General features: G+C 45.6%; 1 protein-coding gene across 2 annotated transcripts in view; it reads right to left on the bottom strand.

Moving 5' to 3' along the window:
- LOC137317638 (collectin-10-like) overlaps window positions 1-24,461 on the bottom strand; it is a 60,907-nt gene that overhangs the window by 24,824 nt on the left and 11,622 nt on the right. For both annotated transcript variants that reach the window (XM_067980830.1, XM_067980822.1), the window contains exon 3: window positions 1,705-1,776. In XM_067980830.1, coding sequence (XP_067836931.1) covers window positions 1,705-1,776 — 72 coding nt within the window. The remainder of the gene's footprint in view (window positions 1-1,704; window positions 1,777-24,461) is intronic.

The raw sequence follows: 24,461 nt of genomic DNA, 5'->3' as shown, positions 1-24,461 counted from the left end.
GATGCAGGGAGGATGTTTCCCCTGGCTGGGGGGTCCAGAACGAGGGGTCACAGTTTCAGGATACAGGGTAGGACATTTAGGACTGAGACGAGGAGAAATTTCTTCACTCAGAGGGTGGTGAACCTGTGGAATTCTCTACCACAGAAGGCTGTGGAGGCCAAGTCACTGAATATATTTAAGAACGAGCTAGATAGATTTCTAGACACAAAAGGCATCAAGGGGTATGGGGAGAGAGCGGGAATATGGTATTGAATAGAGGATCAGCCATGATCATATTGAATGGTGGAGCAGGCTCGAAGGGCCGAATGGCCTACTCCTGCTCGTACTTTCTATGTTTCTGTGTTCCTTACTAATATCTCAGCTTGGCTATCACAAAAGGTATAAACAACTTATGAATTAGAAAGGTCACATTTTTTGAGTTTAACTCACCGACCACGTACGAGGTCTGTTTACTTTGCTGTTTGTTATACCAACACTGCTATTCATCAATGGCAAACACTTTGTTTCAGAAATAAATTCCTTTTCACTTTCCTGTTTAGTGGAATTCCAATTAAATGACTATCAAAGTTAATGGAAGCACCCTCTGGTCAGTAAAGAGTGGCTTTGTGTGTTTACGCAGTACTGCAGCTAGCAAGATTACTGGAATTGCTCCTGTGTATGGGAATAAGGAACAATATGTTGAAACAAGCTTTAGGGATTCACTGAAGTTTACAATTTTTGCCAGTTGTTTCACTTTTCTTTTGGTGATGAAGGGGTGGTAAATTTACGTGCTTATCAAGGCAAGTGTGTCATTGCTGGGAAATGAAGCCCAAGAGGTGATATTCTCACTTCACACTGGTAGTTGAGATTCTCACCCGGCAGAAGCACATGTTGGAAATTCGTTCACCATTTCATTTATTGTTTGCAAAATCGTGTGTAGTGCTCGCCTAAATTTCCGCTAAGTATCACTGGGGGCGAGGCTCTCGGCCACCAACGTGAAGTTTGAAATTAGCCCTCTAGCATTGGCATAAAGCACTCCTTGGTCAGGTCAGCGCAGCTAGATGCAAAGTAAAACTCTCTCTGCTCTGCCCCAGCAAAGTGCCTTAACTCGAATCTCCGAAGAGCCTTATGACCTTCAATGTTGAGAGTTCAGGTGAACAGTCAGCACGCTGACCTTTCACCCCACAGAACAGAGTTTACATTTATTCAGATTGGTGGAATTGAAGTTACCTTTGTCTGTTAATTATAAAGTTCCTAAGTGAAATGAGTTTCGGACAGTATCAGCTCGTTCCTATTGGGCATGTATACTAATTGTCAATCTCACTTAGGCAGGATGACCAGAATCAGAACTGGTGCAGTAGGTAGTGCTCATCAGGAGACGGAAAGAGTTAAAGTACTGTGTGGAGGTCAGTATCCAGGGATCCTCACCCTGTACTAACTCATACGATACTTAATGTAGGAATACTTGATGAATCAGTACTAAACTGATCTGGCCCCAAAACAATAAATGTACTGTTCGGTTAGATCCTGCAGTGTGCAGCTGGCTCTTCCTTTGTATATCTCCTAAGTAAAATTTATGACACCGCGTAAATAGTTATTGTTCTGCAATATTACCACTATGTGGTTCCTGACCAGCAGATACTAGAGATATTAGTAACTGCAAGGAAGTTAAAGTTTCCCTGCAGAATATAACTGTTGATTATTTCTGTTTACAATGCACCATACCTTTTGGTCCGGGTGGACCTAGTTTTCCTGTTTTCCCAGGCTCACCGGAGTCACCCTTTTCACCATGCTCACCTTTCAAAACAGAAAACAGTCATCAGATGCAAGTTTCACTGATTCAAAGATTCCCCTTTCTTTCCAGGTTTCTACTGTTAGAACACTGTGTCCCTTTAGTACAAGTATTCCTTCCAGTTCCAAAATGCATGTATAGTTTTCATAATGAGGGATCTCCAAACATGATTTCTGTGCATTTGTAACTCCATTACAAAATAAGATTATCTTAAGATTTTGCGTTATGAAAATGACAACCCAGTATAATTCTGACAATTTTTGAGAAATTGATTGTTTGGTATTAACAGCACACCCACTGTTAGTACTGAACGTTGGCTGCAGCATAACTACAACTGGTGTAGGGCTGGCTTTTCAAACTTAAATGTACACTTTAAAAATATTCAGACTACTTGTTGTACTGTATTTTTGCTGCTTGTCAGAGCCTGGTCTCCCTCATTGCTTTGCGACTGCTCCTTTATATATGCTTTCCTTGATTTTGAAAGCTGCGTGAATGGGCTGTATCACTATAGATGCCTAATTGTAACACAGTCAGAAATGCTCCTGATTCTGCACTAAGGAATTAATGAGAAGGTGCTTTGATGCATCCCAATGTGTTGTCCCATAGTAGTTGGACTGGGGGATTACTTATGCTCGCAGTTGCTCACATAGTAAGCTTCCAATCATGCCAATGTCAAAAGGGAGAGCTACAAAGCAGGGCAAAGTAATTTTCCTCTAGGAGGACAATACATTATCAGCAGTTAAAGACACTTATACATTATAGAGCAATGTCAATTGCAGACTTTAAAACACAAATGACCCGACCTCCATACAGCTAACAGTAATGGGTCTCATCATCAACCAATGGAATAAATGCCTCCACTGCCACTCTGCTAGTCATGAGCAGTCTTTGGTGGACCAGCTTATTGTCAGTTTCAAGTTTTGACTGCACTCATCATCGTGTGAAGCTGCATCATGATGTTGAGACACTCAATACAAGTGCAGAACTACCAGTCTCCCTGTACCCAAATGGCCTCAAATGGACACACAGGCCGACTTAAAAATAAAATCAGGAAAGCAATGCAGGGAGTCAATGCAAGAGTTGTTGTTGATGTACATATTGTAGCATATTGCTGGTGCGCAGCAAACATCAGGATCATGATTTGAGCATGCCAAGTGTTTGCTTGATGATGTTTAATCACCCATTGCATAGATTGAAGTGGTACAAGAAACTTTTTAATTAAAGTAGTAATTGGTATGATTACTCTTCTTTTATAAAATTTGTACAATTTTGCTGGAAACATCATAGAAAATCATTCCATCATGTTTATGATGTCACTAATACACCTTTATAGGAACATAGGGGCAGGAGAAGGCCATTCAGTCCCTCGAGCCTGTTCCACCATTCAAATTAGATCATGGCTGATTTATTAGAACATGGCTGATCCTAGTTGATTTTGTGTGGTATTACTGATGGACATACAGACCCAAAAATCCTTGGCCCTAATCTATTAGTTTAAGAGCAGTGGAGCAGTCACCTCTGACTTCCGCTTCTGACCCCATTGGTGTATGCAAGGACAATGTAGTTACATATGTTTGGCAGGTATCCGCACCAGGGTGGACACATTTTGAGCTCCTGTTGGATGAGGGAATTTGGGAAATGTGGTGCTGGGTGGCCATTTGGGGAGTGGGGACGACTTGTGGGTCCCTCCAAAAGGATAGGGTTCCTCACTGATTGACCCTACACCCTTTGTAGGAGGGCTGATCTAAATAACTCTTGCATTTCTGGTTATGACCCACTTTAGTACCCAAATTGACCGATGTACCAGATTTTTTCTGACATCCTGATTGCCGGGAAGAATGGAGACAGGCACCGAGAGAATTCCTGGCATGAGAAAGCCCTCTGCTTGGCCCCACCGAGTCTGACGTTGGGGGTCGTTATTGCAGCAGATGGAAGTTCTGCCCTCCCCAAACCTGTGCGGGCAAATTTGCAACCATAAATCTATTGGGCGGAGACCCGTCCTTTCCTGGCCCCGCCTCAATTTCCATTCCACTGGGCCTCTAACGCCTGACTTCTGCCTCTGGTGAGTTAATAATTTTAAAATATTAGACAGAATATTAACAGTAATCTACTATGTTATCTGTTAATCATTTTATTTTGTTTGCTCTTCATGGGGCATTATATATCGGTGAACAACAAAAAGTGGAACAACCTAGAAAATAACGTATTAGAAAGAAGAAAAACGGAGACTTAAATATTTACCAATGAGGCAGATGAAAGCTGGCCAGTGACTCGACAGCTCAATGTAGATAACAGACTTGACGTAAGAACTGACACATGCACTGTGCTAACTATATGCCAGGATATTAAAGCTGTTGAAAAGTTCCCTATTCTCCCAGATGAAAAACCTGAAAGTGATGGTGATCAGATCGAAGGAGACATTCTTACTCAATGCACAGTAAGAAATGTGCAATAAGAGCATCTTGAGAGATGTGTGTCATTCAGCAGAGGAAGGAGAAAAAAATGCTTTTCATGTCAAATACTTGAGGGAAAATAAATCCTTTTAATAGCTTGGAAAGATTTAAGTTTGCTTCAATTAGAATTTCAGGCAAATTCTCCCTAAGTTTTCACTGAGTGGAATAGAGTAGATTTTATGATTTAGTGCTTTTGGGGAGCACAGCTTTGCATGATGGGAGTGCACTTTGGGAATTATGGTGTAGAAGTCAATGTATCCTGCATAACTGGATGCACTGCAGCAACTTGCCAAGGCTTCTTCGACAGCACCACCCAAACCCGCGACCTCTACCACCTAGAAGGACAAGAGCAGCAGGTACATGGGAACAACACCACCTGCACGTTCCCTTCTAAGTCACACACCATCCCGACTTGGAAATATATCGCTGTTCCTTCATCGTCGCTGGGTCAAAATCCTGGAACTCCCTTCCTAACAGCATTGTGGGAGAACTTTCACCACCCGGACTGTAGTGGTTCAAGAAGGCAGCTCACCACCACCTTCTCAAGGGCAATTTGGGATAGGCAATAAATGCTGGCCTCGCCAGCGACGGCCACATCCCATGAACGAATAAAAAAAACATGTGGGAAGCACTGGTCTCCATGCTAAAATTCCTGATAGGTGTTCCTCTCACACAAAGCACTGTGCCAGAAACCCAAAGTTATAAAATCTTCTCAATATGTCCTTCAGGCTATGCAATTCTTTACATTGAGGAATTAGAACATGAACATTGTCTGATTATCAGGGGGTTATTTAGAGTGGAACACTCAGACAAACCAGCTCCCTTCCTACACATCTGCAAACTGAAAATGGTGGAATTGCTATTTACTCTCATTTGTAGCCTCCAAGCTTCCTTTTTCCATAACTACCATTCTTACTTGCCTAACATTGTCAGTGCTGCTCTGGAGATTACTTTCTTGTTCTTTCTAAACTCCCCAGACACTATCCTGCAGGGTCTTCCTCTTTTCCACATCTTCACTGTGTTGCAGTCAAGACTCATCATTCACCTGCCACCAAGGCTTCCTCTAATTTTTTTCGGCCATGTGCGGAATGAATTTGGGTTTGTGCACCGATATAAAGCTGTGTGCGCCACCGTAAAAAACAATCACAACTTTGAATAGAAGATCTTTTTAGAAAACAGTATTCAGGGTACATAATAAATAGAACAAATGTACAACATAATGGATAATTGTAACAAGGCGAGCTGTCAAGGATTTTTAATTAAACAAAACTGATGATAGAAATTTCAGAAGCAAACAGTGTCACCAGAGGAATGGGGACATCCTGATTGAGACCCAGAGTCGGTAGATGACAGGCCAGATGGTGGAGGAGAGGGTGACTGTCTCTGGTTCGGATGTTTTTCTCTTCTGTCTCTCCCTGTTTTCCAGTATTTATACATTTTCTCCAGGTTTACTTCCTTACCACTTGACTGATGAGATTTGATCTGCATAAGCATATCAAGGTGATTTTCTTTTAAACTGTTTCATGAATTCATTTTCATATTATTCATAAGGCTGAAGTCACGGTCACAATCAATACTTGAAGCTTGAAACGTGAAATTATCCACTTTGGTAGGAAGAATAGAAAAGCAGAATACTTTTTAAAAGCTGAGAGTCTAAGAAATGTTGATAGTCAGAGCGATTTAGGTGTCCTTGTATGTGAATCACAGAAAGTTAACACGCAGGTACAGCAAGAAATTAGGAAGACAAATGATATGTTGGCCTTTATTGCAAGGGGATTGGGGTATAAGAGTAAGGAGGTCTTGTTGCAATTATATAGGGCTCTGGTGAGACCACACCTGGAGTACTGTGTACAGTCTTGATCTCCTTACTTAAGGAAGGATATGCTTGCCTTAGAGGGGGTGCAACGAAGGTTCACTAGATTGATTCCTGGGATGAGAGGGTTGTCCTATGAGGAGAGATTGAGTAGAATGGGGCTATATTCTCTGGAGTTTAGAAGAATGAGAGGTGATCTCATTGAAACATATAAAATTCTTAGAGGGCTTGACAGGGTAGATGCTGAAAGGCTGTTTCCCCTGGCGGGAGAGTCTAGAACTAGAGGGCATAGTCTCAAGATGAGAGGTTGGCCATTTAGGACTGAGATGAGGAAAAATTTCTTCACTCAGAGGGTTGTGAATCTTTGAAATTCTCTGCCCCAGAGGCTGAGTCGTTGAGTATGTTGAAGGCTGAGATTGAAAGATCTTTGGACACTAAGGGAATCAAGGGATATGGGAATCGGGCGGGAAAGTAGAGTTGAGGTAGAAGGTCAGCAAGGATCTTAATGGCAGAGCAGGCTTGAGGGGCCAAATGGCCTACTCCTGCCCCTATTTCTTATGTTCTTTTGAGTCCTAAGTATTAAAACAGTATATAACTTACTGTAAATCAGTGGTCCTGATAATAATACTATTGCGGGAATCCTTAAAAAATACATTTGCTTCTTGAATGAAAAAAAGCGAAATCACACAAGTTGTTTGACAGCTTTAAAAAGGAATATTAAAAGGGGATGTTGTGCCATTTGAAGACAGTTGTTTTTTTGTTTGCAGAGATTCGCACATGCACAGCCCTGTGAGCACCGCCCCTTTAATTAGCAGCTTTGCGGCAGTTGAAGGAGATATGGCAGGGTGGAGTGGGGGCGTTTTAGGAGCTGGAACTAGACCAACGAGTGCGTGCCCCGGTCTATCGTTCAGGAGTGGAGCGCGAATGAGCTCGTGGCTCTTTCTGCAAAAATACAGAGAGCAGCCTCTCTCAAACACCTGAAATTGTTTAATGTTTTATTTGATTTTTAAAAAATCAGACCTAGAATTTTCCCATTATGTGCAGACTTGGACCTCCTGGCAATTACCACTGTCTGCTGTGTAGCAGACACAGTAAGAATGCAGTCCATCCCGAGTCACCGAGGACCCTTTGCTCGATTATCAGCAAAGTGATGGAAGGTGTCATCGACAGTGCTATCAAGCGGCACTTACTCACCAATAACCTACTCACTGATGCTCAGTTTGGGTTCCGCCAGGACCACTCGGCTCCAGACCTCATTACAGCCTTGGTCCAAACTTGGACAAAAGAGCTGAATTGCAGAGGTGAGGTGAGAGTGACTGCCCTTGACATCAAGGCAGCATTTGACCGAGTGTGGCACCAAGGAGCCCTAGTAAAATTGAAGTCCATGGGAATCAGGGGGAAAATTCTCCAGTGGCTGGAGTCATACCTAGCACAAAGGAAGATGGTAGTGGTTGTTGGAGGCCAATCATCTCAGCCCCAGGACATTGCTGCAGGAGTTCCTCAGGGCAGTGTCCTAGGCCCAACCATCTTCAGCTGCTTCATCAATGACCTTCCCTCCATCATAAGGTCAGAAATGGGGATGTTCGCTGATGATTGCACAGTGTTCAGTTCCATTTGCAACCCCTCAAATAATGAAGCAGTCCATGCCCGCCTGCAGCAAGACCTGGACAACATCCAGGCTTGGGATGATAAGTGGCAAGTAACATTCGCGCCAGACAAGTGCCAGGCAATGACCATCTCCAACAAGAGAGAGTCTAACCACCTCCCCTTGACATTCAATGGCATTACCATCGCCGAATCCCCCACCATCAACATCCTGGGGGTCACCATTGACCAGAAACTTAACTGGGCCAGCCATAAAAATACTGTGGCTACAAGAGCAGGTCAGAGGCTGGGTATTCTGCGGCGAGTGACTCACCTCCTGACTCCACAAAGCCTTTCCACCATCTACAAGGCACAAGTCAGGAGTGTGATGGAATACTCTCCACTTGCCTGGATGAGTGCAGCTCCAACACACTCAAGAAGCTTGACACCATCCAGGACAAAGCAGCCCGCTTGATTGGCACCCCATCCACCACCCTAAACATTCACTCCTTCACCAGCGGCGCACAGTGGCTGCAGTGCGTACCATCCACAGGATGCACTGCAGCAACTCGCCAAGGCTTCTTCGACAGCACCTCCCAAACCCGCGACCTCTACCACCTAGAAGGACAAGAGCAGCAGGCACATGAGAACAACACCACCTGCACGTTCCCCTCCAAGTCACACACCATCCCGACTTGGAAATATATCGCCGTTCCTTCATCGTCACTGGGTCAAAATCCTGGAACTCCCTTTCTAACAGCACTGTGGGTGAACCTTCACCACACGGACTGCAGCGGTTCAAGAAGGCGTCTCACCACCACCTTCTCAAGGGCAATTAGGGATTGGCAATAAATGCTGGCCACACCAGCGATGCCCACATCCCATGAACGAAAAAAAAATTGATTCCAACTCAGTCTTTTTTTTGGGTTCTCACCCCTATTTGAAGCCGCCATTTTAACCTGCATATAATTCAATTTGTACAGAACCGCGCTCCCCATCCCCCTAATACCCCCCCCCCCCCCCCAACTTCCTTCCAGCCGGGACTCCTCGGGACTGCGCATTGAATAAAACAACATCGCGTCCCTCGATACAGTAGAGGACTTTGTGTTTATAGAAGAAAAGTAAAAAGAAATGCCGCTCAATTAGATTAAACAGGCTTCAGGTAAACTGTGCGTTACCTGAGCTTTAAAACATTTGCAAAAGTCAAAAATGTGTTGAGAGCAATAACAGAACATACAGTCACCGGGACAGCGTAGACGGAATGAGGAAGTGCGCGGCACACAACAGACTGCTGCGCGGCTGCACACATGTGCTGCTTAGAGGGAACAGTGCCTGCCACTCTAAGCCATTCTTTCATAGCACCTCAAATCTGTGAAACTCCTTGGAGGCGATTTTAAACGACTAGCCACCTGCTTCTCGGCTGCCCCATTGTCGCTCGAGGCCTGCCGGTTGCAATATTCAGGCTGGCATGTAAATGGGCAAGCATCCAGTCCACCTATTCCTGGCTTAAATATGCAAATCGGGGATTGTAGGCCCTCGATTGCAACTTTCTGGTAGAAATGGGCAGAGTGTGTGTGTCACCACTTCAGGTGCAAGTTGAAGATCAGCCCCCTTATCTCTTTTAGTTTTCCCTCTTCCAATAATCTTCTGGCTTTTAAAACATGACCTTGGCATCAATGAATCATTTCTTCTTGATTTATCTGGTCTTTCCTTTCCAAGCTGTATTTTAAGTGTAGCATTGATTTAAAATTCAACCCAGTAATTTGACCTTGGTGCGCACTGAATAGTGCTATAATGACACAGTTTTCCAAGTAAGCAGCCCTGGACTCTTCCAGGAACACAGACTATTTGAAAATTCTGTAAAGAAGCAACAAAGGTCTGATATGTAAAGTCAATGGAAGAAATTATTTCTGGGCAGCACATGTTGAAACATGGAAAAATCAAGTCAATAAGTGATTATTAAATTGTCAAGATTGCAAGCCTTCAGTAAAGAATTCGAGTTGTAAATTGTTTAAAACTAATAATGACTTTTATTAGTGGATGTGGATTGTCAGACTGTGGAAATGTCTAACAATGTACATAAACGTAATCAGACATTCCAAAGCATCAAAGCATTGTCTTGGAAAAGCATCAAACTCCCACAGTAAGAAGAAAGAACCTGTTTAATTAAATGTTTTGATGTTACTTTTTAAACTGATTCAGGGGAATTCCTGTTGATGTAATGTGAAAGTTTCCTTGTTCAGAAGTTGAAGATTCCAAATAGCCAATTACATGTCCGGAATAACTGTACAATTAACTCAAATAATTTGTTTCAAGCTTCAACAACTCCTTGATGCCAGTAATTACATTCAATTTACCGATATCACCATGCACTGATAACTCTATTGCCCATATTGGTGCTAAAAAACTTCACTGTATCATGCATACCAGCTCCAAGTCTATGAGTGCATCCAATTTGTCAATACTGCACTAAAGATTTTCATGTGCTGTAAATGTCAGCTGTCAAACTGGTACTGACTGTTGGTGTAAGTTGTCTCCATGAGGGACTGTTCCCATGCCAGCATTGAGTGGCAGTGGACCTGCATCAATGTTCCTCTCAGGTTCCCTGACATTATCCTGCTCTGAGGTACTGTAAGTAGTGGATCTTATCAGTTTAGCTTCTGAAGAGATTTTCTGTAATTCTGCAATCAGTTCTGGGTTTCAAAGTAAACCAATCTCATTGGATCAAACCCTCACTAAAATTATAATTGGCCACAAAAAGGTCTCCAGCAGTAAGGTAGCTTTTACATCTCAGACAGATTCCTCAAGCAACTGAAATTAGGTAAAAACAAGGCAAGAAAGAACTTGCATTTATATAGTACCTTTCATGACCTCTAGACATCCCAAAGTGCTTTACAGCCAATTAAGTACTTTTTGAAGTGTAATGTTGTAATATGGGAAATGCGGCTGCCAATTTGCACACAGCAATGTCCCAAAAACAGCAAAGAGATAATGACCAGATAATCTGTTTTAGTGATGTTGGTTGAGGATAAATATTGGCCAGGACACTGGGAAAACTCCTCTGCTCTTCTTCAAAATAGTGTCATGAGATCTTTTATGTCCACCTGAGAGGGCAGACTTGGCCTCAGTATAATGTCTCATTTGAAAGACGGTACCTCCCACAGTGCAGCACCGCCTCCCCCACCAGCACTGCAGTGAAGTGTCAGCCTAGATTATGTGCTCAAGTCTCTGAAGTGGGGTCCCATGGCAGGCAGGTGTTGGATTTTTTGGCTGCATGGGGCAGGTGGGTGCCGGAGATGCGCCCACAGTGGGGCATGTACCCTCCTGCCCCATGCAAATTAGGTGCTCTCCCACTGACATGGCAAACTCCGGCAGGGTTAGTGCTGAAGGTGCACCATTGAGTGTGATTCTGGCATAACTACTGGGATCGTGGCTGATGAATTTTCAGTGCCTATCTGTTGAGCACATTACTCCTCTGGTCCACTAAGATGAGGGACCAGACACCTGGATTGTGTGGAGAATGCCTCCATTCAAATTACGAAGGCCCTGCCATCTTTACCTCCAGAAAAAATTGAATATGGAGTATTAACTCGCCATCAAACTGTAACTTATACAGTTTCTGAGGCTGACCACAAGAGAATGCAAGTAATACATTATAAGAACATAAGAACATAAGAAATAGGAGCAGGAGTAGGCCAGACGGCCCATCAAGCCTGCTCCGCCATTCAATCAGATCATGGCTGATTTTCAACCTCAACTCCACTTTCCCGTCTGATCCCCATATCCCTTGATTTCCTGATGGTTATTAACATTCCATTTAAACATTCATTTTTTTTTGGTTGCACATCAGCATTTGAGATTTTGGTGAAAGTCTGACATCTTACATGCATAGTCAGTAGAGAAAATCATACCCGAATTGTAAGAACCTAAAATGAACTCCCAATAAAAAAGTTGAAGCAGGGAGACATTCCAGAGTTTATGTTCGTGTAAGTTTTAGAACTCAGAAGTTAAATCAATGGATTTTTGAGTCCCTATCGGTACAAATGGATCATTTCCTGCTGAAAGGAGTTGGCTTATTGGGTAAGATGACTCTTTCTCATTTGATATTTTTTATTTTCTCGAGTTGCTCTGGGACCGGTGACAACATGATTCAATTTAAATTTGGCACTGGTTGAAAACAGTTCTGCTAAGAACTAATTCTGGCATTTGGTATAAGGAACTTGTTGCAGTATAAATTGAACTAATAAGGTTGGTTTGATGGTCACGACTTAAGTCATTTAAAGAAAATTAGTATTGACAGGAGGTAGCCAACAGTCAATACAGCCTCCCATGTTCACAACTTGTGGAAGAAAATGAGGAAGAAGTTTTCTGGACTGAGGGTGATTAACTAAAATATGCCAACTCAAATGAGTGTCTGTACTACGCATGCAACAAACGCTAAGCCTGCAACATAATGCCATATCAGCAATGCAACATGGAAAGCACTGACAAAACCATTCACATCTTGCTCCACCTAACTACCATGTTTGTAAAGCTATAGCTGCAACTAGTTGCTGCCAAAGAGAAAGGCATCCTTTGCCTCATATAATTGTCGCATGTTTTGTCACAAGTTCATTTAGTACCTGAATCTACTTGCATGCTGTGTTTTTAAAGGAGAGGCTGTCCACAACCTTCAAGAAAGAACCTCTGCTGGTGGAAGCCCGACCAACCTGCATCACATGGAGCTTGCCGTACAAATCCATAGAGGGTGTGGGTGAGGGAGAACTTGGTAGCTTTGTGCCATCCCAACAAAGATAATGTATCTCTTATAATTCTTCTTGCTTGCCTTTCAGTAGCATATTGGCATCTCTGCCCAGCAGCAGCACGACACTATTGGGCTTACCTCTATGTGCAGAATATTGCTCCAGATATCCCATGCTACTACATCCTCCTTTTCTCTTTGTATAGGGCTTTCCGAAGACAATGGCCCCAATATTTATGGGGAGGCAGGGAGGGAGTGGGGGTGCATGCCAGCTGCCAGGAAATCCGGAAATACCGGGAAGGCGGAGGTCCTGCCAAATTTAAGGGCAGGACCTCATTAGAATTTTTTTACTCCCATTCCCACCTGGCAGCCGGCCAAATTGAAAGCTTGCTGTAGAAGCCAGCAGCCGGTGACTGGTTGGACTGGGATGGTCCCCGGAAGTCGAGAAGATCGGGGGTTGGTGGGGGTTGGCTCGGAGTGTGGCAGTGAAGATGGAGGGAGGGAGGGAGAGATCGCGGGGGGCGGGGAGAGATCATGAGGGGGCTAGATAGAGATCGCGGGCTGGAGAGATTGTGGGGGAGAATTATAGAGATCGCGTGGGAGAGCAATCTTGGAGAGAGATCGAGGGGAAGAGATGACAGATCGTGGAGGGGTTGGTAGATCGTTGTGGGGATCAGCAGATTGTTGGGTGGTGAGAGATTGAGCCAGAAGATGTACTTGAGGGGCTGGGGTAGGAACTCCTGCTCCTCCTGGCCCACAAGCAATGCTGGAAAAGCACTTACCTTCTGGATCTGGCAGCTCCCGCCTCCCTTCCGCTGCCAGGTTTCCTGAGCCCTGAGAAACCCGGATGCCCAGCATTAAATTTAAATGGCTGCTAAAATATCAGGAACGCAGCCTCATTTAAATATTATAATCACTGACTCCCCTCTCCAGGGCGGGTTACTCGGCCGCTCCCCAACCAACCGTTGTAAAACCGGAAGTAGGCGTGTTCGCGGCGGGTTGGGGTCAGGTTTCACATTTTTAACAATATAACAGCCCCCCCACCTCCCGACCCTCTCCTGCCCATCGTGGAGGCGGTTAAAATTCACCCCTATGTCTCTTCTAATAGAGATGAGCAGGAAGCTAGCACTGTAAGCACTAGTCAAGCACTCCAGATTCCACAAGCACCAGCTCACAAACATTAACCTCAGGGGCATCTGAAGCAGAGGGTCAGGGGGTATAATTTGGTGAGGCACCTAAACAAGTGAGGTATACCAAGTGAAGATGGCAGCTGATGAGCAGCAACAGGAGAAAGAGAATTCAGACATGTATCTGCTGTAGCTTGTATGGATTTGTATCTTACAGGGGCTCCATATGGAGCTGAACTTATTAATCAAACAAAGTACTCCATGCAGTCTTTGGAGAATCTTCTAAACTCCCTGTATAGAATGATGGAGAATATACAGATGTGCAGCTTTGACATCTGTGTAGATAGATGAAAATGTTATGGAAAACTGCAGAACACTTGCTTCTCCCCCTGACACTCAGAAAAATCTCAAGACTACGAAGTAGATAACTCACACCAGGGAACTAAACACTAAAAGTAGAGGCAGAACTTGAGTATGAAAATAAACTGGTTGCACCTCCTTTAGAATGTATTGGGTACATTTATTGTCAGAAGTGATGTATAAATGTCACAGGTGGTGAGATGGTAGTATGGGCAGTAATGATGTTAATGGGGCCAGTATATCACAGAGAAAACCATATGATTGTTCATACAGGACCACAAGTGTACGGTGATGGAATAACAATGTTTCCTATTCATATATTCCAAGGGAATGTTGATGGCAGTACAATCAGTGAGACCCTGCACTTTAAGGAAGTCTAGCACCTCATAGTTACCAACCGCTCATGTTTTTGGTCTTTCTTTGTATCCTTATTTTTGGGGGCTACAAAAACTGCCTCACAAAACTTTGCGGTGTTTCTCTTCTGCACACTCATGTTGTTAGCGCGTGCGCAGAACAGGCACATTCCTAAGCTTCATGGGATGACAGTCAGCCAGAGCAAAAAAAGAGCTGTCACATGAGATGGGGTTGGCAGATATGGGTACAGTAATCTAAAGTATGTTGATGCTCCACTTTTCCAGCTTCCACCCTAACCACGTCAAAGAGGCCATCCCCTATGGATAGCCCTGCGAATACACAGGGTCTGCTCAGACGAGGAGGAACGCGATGGACACCTACAGACGCTGAAAGACGCCCTAGTAAGAACGGGATATGACGCTCGACTCATCGATCGACAGTTCCGACGGGCCACAGCAAAAAATCGCATAGACCTCCTCAGGAGACCAACACGGGACGCAACCAACAGAGTACCCTTTGTCGTCCAGTACTTCCCCGGAGCGGAGAAACTACGCCATGTTCTCCGCAGCCTTCAACATGTCATCAATGAGGACAAACACCTCGCTATGGCCATCCCCACACCTCCACTACTCGCCTTTAAACAGCCACCCAACCTCAAACAGACCATCGTTCGCAGCAAATTACCTAGCTTTCAAGAGAACAGCGTCCACGACACCACACAACCCTGCCACGGTAACCTCTGCAAGACATGCCAGATCATCGACACAGATACCACCATCACACGAGAGGACACCACCCACCAGGTGCATGGTTCATACTCCTGTGACTCGGCCAACGTTGTCTACCTCATACGTTGCAGGAAAGGATGCCCCAGAGCATGGTACATTGGCGAGACCATGCAGACGCTGCGACAACGGATGAACGGACACCGCGCAACAATCGCCAAACAGGAGGGTTCCCTCCCAGTCGGGGAACACTTCAGCAGTCATGGACATTCATCCACCGACCTTCGGGTAAGCGTACTCCAAGGCGGCCTTCGAGACACACGACAACGCAAAATCGTCGAGCAGAAATTGATAGCCAAGTTCCGCACCCATGAGGACGGCCTCAACCGGGATCTTGGGTTCATGTCACGCTACACGTTACCCCACCAGTGAACAAATGTTATCTGTTTTTAATATAATGGGTCATTTGCTGGCTTTCTCTGCCTTCCGGATGTTTCTGCCTCTCTCTGTTTTTTTTCCTGTTTGTTTTTTTGTTGAATGTGTATTCGGGGGTTCTGCAGGTGACACCTCTCTGTCTGAACACGGTGATTGCCTTGGCAACGGGCAGTTGCAGGGGCAGTCTGTAAACACCATGTATTGTTCTGTGATGTATAAATGCGTAGACTTCAAGGAGCTCCTGAACATTTACCTGACGAAGGAGGAAGCCTCCGAAAGCTTGTGAATTTAAAATAAAATTGCTGGACTATAACTTGGTGTTGTAAAATTGTTTACAATTGTCAACCCCAGTCCATCACCGGCATCTCCACATCATAATCTAAAGTAATTTGAGTGTTGATAATGTTCGCACATTAAATGCCCACGGTTAATTAAGAATTTGAAACCAGTCTCTGAGTGAGAGGGTTTAGTGAGCTAGAAACTTTTAAATGATGCACAACACTAAGGAGTCTGAACTTCATCCATTTAAATAAAATAAATCTGAATTGATTTTTTTTTTGGAGGAAGAAAGTGAAAGTTCAATTCAGGGGTCTTGAGTTGGGTTTACCAGAAAATAAAACAAACTAGTAGTTACAAAGGTAATTTTAAAAAGTAATTATGGTCTGAGAAAAGGAAGAAAGAGACAATGTGGGACAAAACATCCTTAAAAGAACAATAATGCAAACATCATTTCCTGGGAATTTTACTACTATGTGAAAAAAATTGAAACTGAAGAACTTAGACTTGTTGCAGTTTGATGTAAAGGAAGCAGTGTACTGGATTGTGGGTGTCAGCTCTTCTTGTGTTTTGAGACTCCAGTGACAAATTGTGACTTATCTCCAGACAATGAATTCTTTATGTTGAAACTGATACTATATATATTTTTCTCAGAAACAGTACCTAATCACAAAGTGTTAGTCACTTTTTAATCAGCATATTTTTAAAGCCAGATTCACTCCCTCATTGTTGGGTGAATAGCAGTTACTTTGAATTGAAATGACCAGAGGGGAAATGGGTCCTAATTATGAAGCCTAGTTATTCACCTCAGCTGTAAACACATATTTTAACTTGTGGGGCGTGTAGTCACCTATTGAACTCTGGGGATGTGGAATTTTTGTGAATGTTCTGAGTGTTGGATTTTCAGTGTTAAAAGCTGGGTTGATCCAAGGTATGGTTAGGCTGGTGGGGAAGGAGTGTTGTAGGAAAATAGCTACTGAGCAGAACCAAAATTCTGTCACTATGTGAAAGAAAGAACAGAAGCTGAGCCAACCCATACTGTTAGTTGACCCATGGGGCATGATTTTAGCATGGAGGTGGGAACGCAGCGGGTGGGTAAACAACCGAATTTTCCGATTGCATCTCAATTGAAGGCACTTAATTTTACTTCCGGGTTTCACGTCTCCAAGCGGCGTAGTGGGCATACTGTGCACCTGCATGACCCAATTTAAAGCCCACTATTTAAAGGGCCAATGCAAAAATGGATTTTGAAGGAGAAAAGAGGAAAAACGGATAAGGATGGACATAGAGGAAAGGCAGCATCCAGGTTCTTGGATGCATCCTTGATGTACTACTGGCTGCTGTGAGAAGCAGGAGGGAGGTGTTATGCCCAAGTGATAAGAGGAAGAAACCTACTTTTGCCACCAAGAAAGCATGGCTGGAGGAGGCAGAAGAGGTCAGCAGAGGAGCACGGTGTTCAGGTCTTGGCTGCAGTGCAGGAGGCGTTTTAATGACCTAACCAGGTCAGGAAAAGTGAGTACATTTGATGTTTCACCCACATCCTGTGGTGTACAACACCACCCCCTCACTCTGTGTTGGCAAGCCTACTGCATCACATCACTCCTCACATGTAGCTAAGTTTCAGCATCAACCATCCTTCACTTCCTATGTACTTCCTTACCTCCCCACTTATGTACCCACCACTGTCATTCACCCCAATCCTGATGCAATGTAATGCATCTGTCTGATAGTCACCCTCTGATGCATCTGATTCATTGTCAGCCTCACCCAGAGCAATGCACCCATCCGGTGAATATGTTACCATCAGTCACTTACAGGTTTATTCTTCCACCCCTTATAGGAGAAGAGAGCGCAAAACGCAAGGGAGAGGGCGAGGACTGGAGGTGGACCTCCACATGGAGTGCAGCTGACAGATGCGGAGGTGGAGGCCATGCAAATAAGTGGGACGTATGCATCCCTATACATCGGAAATGGAGATACTTAGAACCCGCAGATCGCTGGTGACAGAACTTTAACATCTTTCACACACATGATGAATTAATTTTATTGACTGCCAGACCTCAGTATAGTCTTTGGAAATATTGTCACTTTTCCGATGAATAATTAATATCGCTTTATGTTGTCTTCCAGGTCCTTCACAACTTCAAGAAGAATTAGGAAAGATGGAAGACATCGATTCCTCAGAGAAGTTCATTCCTTCTGAGGGTGCACCGTCATGTGACATACAGCCATGCACCAACGCAGATACTGGCACTTCGGTGGGTCCTGTTATAGACGGATAGTTGGGGTATCACCTGGTGATTCATCACTCATATGTGAGCATAAGCAGACAATGGTGGCAGGGGCAGCTGTGGAGAGTCTGCGTCGGGGCGGGCGCACTCTCTCCAAGCTCTGCTCAGCTGGACGCAGATGCTGAGCCATCGTTGGGATTGAGAATGATTGAGGTACAGATTCAGCTTTGCGATGTACTGGAAAAAGTGCCATGCACACTATCTGCACTAGCGGAGAGGATGGAAGAGTCCAACTGCATCACTAGTGGATTGTTGTCGCAGGTAAGTGTGAGAATGTCTGCAATGAAGAGAGTGGCAGCCTCCATTGAGCTTCAAGCACGGCTCTCAAATTAGTTTATGCAGGCCATGACAATGGCCGTGCAGACTCTGTATGCTAACATGTCTGCCACCTTAAACAAGCTGACAGATACCTTATCCATGGCCTTACAAGGTGGCACATCTGTTCACCAGCCTGCTGTCCAGCAGAGTGGTGGGAGTGATGTGGCTCTGGCCCAGAAGAGGGATAAATGCGAAAAGGGACGTAGAAGTGGGGACTCCATTCAAAGTGCTCCCATGTCTCACCCGTTGCCCCCCCTCTTCAACCAGTATCCGAAATGCTGACTCCTCTCCCAAAGGCCAAGTCTGCCCCTGCACAGGTGCAGGTAGAGCAGTCTTTGGTGGAGACCTCAGGGGCTCCAATACTCAGAGGTTGTAGGCTGAGAGCATCTCAGCAGTCAGGGCAGGGATCTGAGCAACCTTCCACTACCTCTGCTGAAGCCACAGGGGATGACCACATAGAAGTGGCAGAAAGCGGTAGGTTAAGCAATTGTAACTCACCAAGGGTATGCACAAGGGTGTTTGACTAAATGTCATGTTGTTCATTTTTTTTTTTTTTGTATTGGCACATTAAATTTATTCATTACCACAACTTCCATGTCTTGGCTATTATTGCGTCCTGAGTGGGAAGCCACCCCTTCATTTGTTTCATCCTGAATGCCAAGACATGACGACACCCATTGGGCAGATGTGCAATGGGTGTAAGCGTGGTTGAAGGACTGTTTTGTGCAAAGGAAGTGGAGGGGGGGTCCGGTGGGGGTGGGGGGGTTGGTGGTTGGTGGTTGTTCCAGGCGGCCTGAGTATCTTGAATTCTTCAATTTGCACATCTCATTATGAGAACCTGTTGGACGTGAGGGAATCCCTTGCATCACGGGCAGCAATGTGCGCGGTTGCTCTGGCGATGGGTTCCCCATCTTCATTTTCCTCCTCCTCGTGATGCGCATCCTCATCCACATCCTCCTTCTCCTCCTCCGTATCCTCATTCTCCTCCTCTTCTTCAATATTGGTGCCAGCAAAATATGCTTGATGAGCACATTTGACCTCCTCCACCTGCAACCCTCTCTGCTGTGCTATGTTGTACAGGACACAGCACATGATGATTATCCTGGAGACACTTGCTGGTGAGTATTGAAGGGCTCCCCCAGATCTATCCAGGCACCTGAAGCGCATCTTCAACATGCCTATGACTTGTTCAGTGACACACCTGGTGGTGATGTGACTCTAGTTGTACCGCTGCTGTGCCTCCATGGTGAGATTTCTCACAGATGTCATGAGCCACATCTGCAGGGGGTAGGTATCCCTTGTCTCCAATGAGCCAGCCTTTAAGTCTGTCTCCTGTCTGGAAGAGGTCTGGAATATTGGGCTGGTGCAAAATGAATGAATCATGACAGTTGCCAAGCAATTTGGCGTATAGCTGCAGAAACCCCTTCTGGCGGATGCAAGCCAGCTGTGCATTGATGGACCGATAGCCCTTTCAGTTGATGAAGCCTCCTGGCTCATGGTGGTGGTCCTCAGATTGCTACATGTGTGCAATCGATTGTGCTCTGCACCCGTGGGAAGCCAGCCAAAGAATTGAAACCCACTGCCCGCTCACTTTGGCTGATGTCGTCATGGTGGAAGTTCCCGTAGTCAAATGCCCTGTCAAACAAGCCTTTTACACTAATGCGCAGATGACTGAGAGACCCTGGAAGGATCCAGAGGCGAAGAAATTGAGGGCAGTGGGTAACTTTAACTGCGATGGGCAATGTGTGGCTACCAGGTCCATCCGGGAGCAGCTCTTCATGAAAGAGGCTACAGATGTCTGCAGCTACCTGTCAACTCAATCTCATCCTGTGTAGGCACTTCTCCTCAGAGAGGTCCAGGAAGCTCAGCATCTGCCCGTAGACCCTCTCACGTGGGTTGTGCCACCTGCGACCTCGGCCCCTCTGTTGGTCCCCTCTCTGCTCTTCTCCAGGTCCTTTTTGCACCTCTGCCTTGTGCACCTGCAAATCCCAGAACTGCACGAAGTGCCTGCCTCGGATGATGACGTGCCTCCTCAGATGTACTGTGGAATAGATCCATTGTACCCCTCGTCATGATCTTGTCAGTTTGGGGGGCTCCAAAATGTTGGTAAATTTGTCTGAACACAAGAATTCACAGTCTCAACGAAGAATTCTCAGTCTGAACACAAAGAATTCCCAGTCAAACATCTGCCTGAGAGAGCTGAGTGCCTAGTTACAATACCTGACCTTTTATTGAGATGTGTCAATCACAGGTTTAAAGGGCCAAATGAGCTTCAGCTGCAACTAGCCTCCGTTTCAATGGTATGTTTCAGAAGCCACGGGAAACCCGCGCAGGAGAAGTGAAATCCATTTCTGTTGCAGAATCCACAAAAAAAAAGTAGCTCAACTGTTACCTATATTGCCCCTTTAACAAACCGCCCGTCGGCATCAAGTGGGAACAGGATTTCCGGGTTTCGGTTGTGCGCGTGCGTACTAACGCACCTGGGCTAAACCTGGAACTGGGCGCTTTGGAGCCGGGTTGCGGTCCTGCTGAAGAAATCAACAATTTTTACTACGCACCCATCTCCAGACCACCCATGCAGTCCATAAGTGGAAATGAGTAATGACGGCTATTGTTGTTTGAGCTATTTTGTGAATCAGCCTGAATGAGATCCATGTACTTGGCAAACTGTTATTTTTATAATAGTACAGGAAGTCGTTGTCTGGAACTTCTACCAAGAATTTTTTTTATAGGTTAGCAAATGAGCAGACTCTATATTATGTGAAGTCATTTGACACCCTGGGGTAAATTTTAACATCAAGCTGGGAAGAGAGTGGGTGGTTGGGGTGGATGTGCGGATTTCCGGATGGGAAACCTGGAAGTATGGATTTCCTGGACATACTTACGATTGTGATAGAAGGACATTGTTCAATTTTTTTCAGTAGGTTTCCTGCCTGACAGCCAGCCAGATTGACAGGCTGGCAGTCAGTCGAACGGGAGAGCAGCCAGGGAGCGAATGCCATCGGTAAGTCTTAGATCAGGGGGGCGGAGGTAGGTCATTGATGGGCGGGGGGGGGGTCGGACATCGGGGGGGGGGGGACCGTCATCGCAGGGCGGGGGTGGGGAGGGTCGGTCATCGGACCAACCATTGGGGTCGGCGGTCAACGGCCGGGTTGATTATCAGGGGCTCAGTCATGGGGGGTCGGACAGCGGAGGGGTCGGAGCTCTTGAGGGGGTGTTAAAGCTCGTGGCGGGGGGGGGATTGGACCTCATGGGGGATGGTCGGAGATCGGTGGGGGGTGGTGTCGGACATGGGTGGGGGGTCGCCCAATCGCGTGAATGGGATTGTGGCAGGTAGGTTTGTTGGGCTCCTCCTGGCCTACAAGCAGTGCAATAAAGGCACTTACTTGATCCGGGCCTTCTCACCTCCTTTTACGTGCGTGAAACAGAAGGCCCAGGAATCCAGCCCCCAGGAGTTAAAAATAAAAATGCTGTTAAAATGGAGGCTCCTTAAAAGATTTTACTGACTGACCCGCCTCAAGAGAGCAGGTTGGTCACCGACCCCTCGAACCCTGGAAATGGGCGAGTTAGAGGTGGGTTTTACATTTTTACAATTTTTACCTTCCTACCCGCCCCCAACCTGCCTGTTCTTGGGGTTAAAATTTACTCCCTCATCCTTATGTACTCATTAAGAAATGATGGCAGTGAAACAGGGCAAGGAGATTGCCTGTCATCCAAGGCACTCACACCTTCAGTGATCCAGTCACCTAACCAATCAAATTTCCTGCATAAATACTGGTCATTAAAAATAAATGCACTGAGCACTTGACTGTTCCCATAGATTACACAGGTTCTGGTTCTAAAATAGTAAGAAGGTAGAATTTGGCCTTCAAGTCACAAAACATCATGGTCAAACTAATCTAAATGCTGCATAAAGCCAGTTAAAGTATCACATGCTGCAAGGATATGGTAGTCTAGTGTTTTGGTGCTAGACTAGTAACCCTAATGGTTCAGAGTTCAAATCTCACCATGGAATGTTGTGAAATAGAATTTAATAAATCTGGTCATTTGAGGCCTGGCACCAGATAAAATGTTGTACTGTCATTAAAAAACCCAGCTGGTTAACAGGGAGGGTCCTACAAGGAGGGACTATGTGAGACTCATTTCACACTAAGCAGCTGACTCTTAATGCCTTCAGGGTAACTAGGAGTGGGCAGCATATACTGCTTTACCAGTGTTGCCCGCGTCCTAAGAACAAATTATTTTTAAAAAAATTATCTAGGGCCTTTAATGTAATAAATACCCCAAGGCACTTCAGAGGTGGTAGGAAGAGAACTGGGGGTGGCTGAAGCAGTGGTCAAAGAGAACTACTAGCTAATTCTCTATTATTTCTTTCTGCTTATAGGATCAATAATAACATGTGCACCTCATACAGTTACTTCCCATCAAATAGTAGATGCTGCTGGCCAAGCAATACAAATTGCAGAATGTTTTCTAATGCCTACTGCAAACACTGTACATCTCATGAATGTAGCGTGAGCCTCATTTGATTGCAAATTGAATGGAGGTCATTTTTACTTTAGATGATCGTGTAAAACGTTTGATATTGGCCAGTCACCCGTTAAACACCACTCCCGATTTTTAAAAATTCATTCACGGGATGTGGGCGTCGCTGGCGAGGCCAGCATTTATTGCCATCCCGAGTTGCCCTCGAGAAGGTGGTGGTGAGCCGCCTTCTTGAACCGCTGCAGTCCGTGTGGTGACGGTTCTCCCACAGTGCTGTTAGGTAGGGAGTTCCAGGATTTTGACCCAGCGACAATGAAGGAACGGCGATATATTTCCAAGTCGGGATGGTGTGTGACTTGGAGGGGAACGTGCAGGTGGTGGTGTTCCCATGTGCCTGCTGCTCTTGTCCTTCTAGATGGTAGAGGTCACGGGTTTGGGAGGTGCTGTCGAAGAAGCCTTAGCGAGTTGCTGCAGTGCATCCTGTGGATGGTACACACTGCAGCCACAGTGCGCCGGTGGTGAAGGGAGTGAATGTTTAGTGTGGTGGATGGGGTGCCAATCAAGCGGGCTGCTTTATCTTGGATGGTGTCGAGCTTCTTGAGTGTTGTTGGAGCTGTACTCATCCAAGCAAGTGGAGAGTATTCCATCACACTCCTGACTTGTGCCTTGTAGATGGTGGAAAGGCTTTGGGGAGTCAGGAGGAGAGTCACTCGCCGCAGAATACCCAGCCTCTGACCTGCTCTCGTAGCCACAGTATTTATATGGCTGGTCCAGTTAAGTTTCTGGTCAATGGTGACCCCCAGGATGTTGATGGTGGGGGATTCGGCGACGGTAATGCCGTTGAATGTCAAGGGGAGGTGGTTAGACTCTCTCCTATTGGAGATGGTCATTGCCTGGCACTTATCTGGCGCGAATATTACTTGCCACTTATGAGCCCAAGCCTGGATGTTGTCCAGGTCTTGCTGCATGCAGGCTCGGACTGCTTCATTATTTGAGGGGTTGCGAATGGAACTGAACACTGTGCAGTCATCAGCGAACATCCCCATTTCTGACCTTATGATGGAGGGAATGTCATTGATGAAGCAGCTGAAGATGGTTGGGCCTAGGACACTGCCCTGAGGAACTCCTGCAGCAATGTCCTGGGGCTGAGATGATTGGCCTCCAACAACCACTACCATCTTCCTTTGTGCTAGGTATGACCCCAGCCACTGGCGAGTTTTCCCCCTGATTCCCATGGACTTCAATTTTACCAGGGCTCCTTGATGCCGCACTCGGTCAAATGCTGCCTTGATGTCAAGGGCAGTCACTCTCACCTCACCTCTGGAATTCAGCTCTTTAGTCCATGTTTGGACCAAGGCTGTAATGAGGTCTGGAGCCGAGTGGTCCTGGCGGAACCCAAACTGAGCATCAGTGAGCAGGTTATTGGTGAGTAAGTGCCGCTTGATAGCACTGTCGACGACACCTTCCATCACTTTGCTGATGATTGAGAGTAGACTGATGGGGCGGTAATTGGCCGGATTGGATTTGTCCTGCTTTTTGTGGCCAGGACATACCTGGACAATTTTCCACATTGTTGGGTAGATGCCAGTGTTGTAGCTGTACTGGAACAGCTTGGCTAGAGGCGCAGCTAGTTCTGGAGCACAAGTCTTCAGCACTACAGCTGGGACGTTGTTGGGGCCCGTAGCCTTTGCTGTATCCAGTGCACTCAGCCGTTTCTTGATATCACGT

This window comes from Heptranchias perlo, chromosome 3, assembly GCF_035084215.1.
Source record: "Heptranchias perlo isolate sHepPer1 chromosome 3, sHepPer1.hap1, whole genome shotgun sequence".
Lineage (NCBI taxonomy): Eukaryota > Metazoa > Chordata > Chondrichthyes > Hexanchiformes > Hexanchidae > Heptranchias > Heptranchias perlo.
The sequence above is the reverse complement of the archived record's forward strand: the minus strand, read 5'-3'. Positions and strand labels throughout refer to the sequence as shown.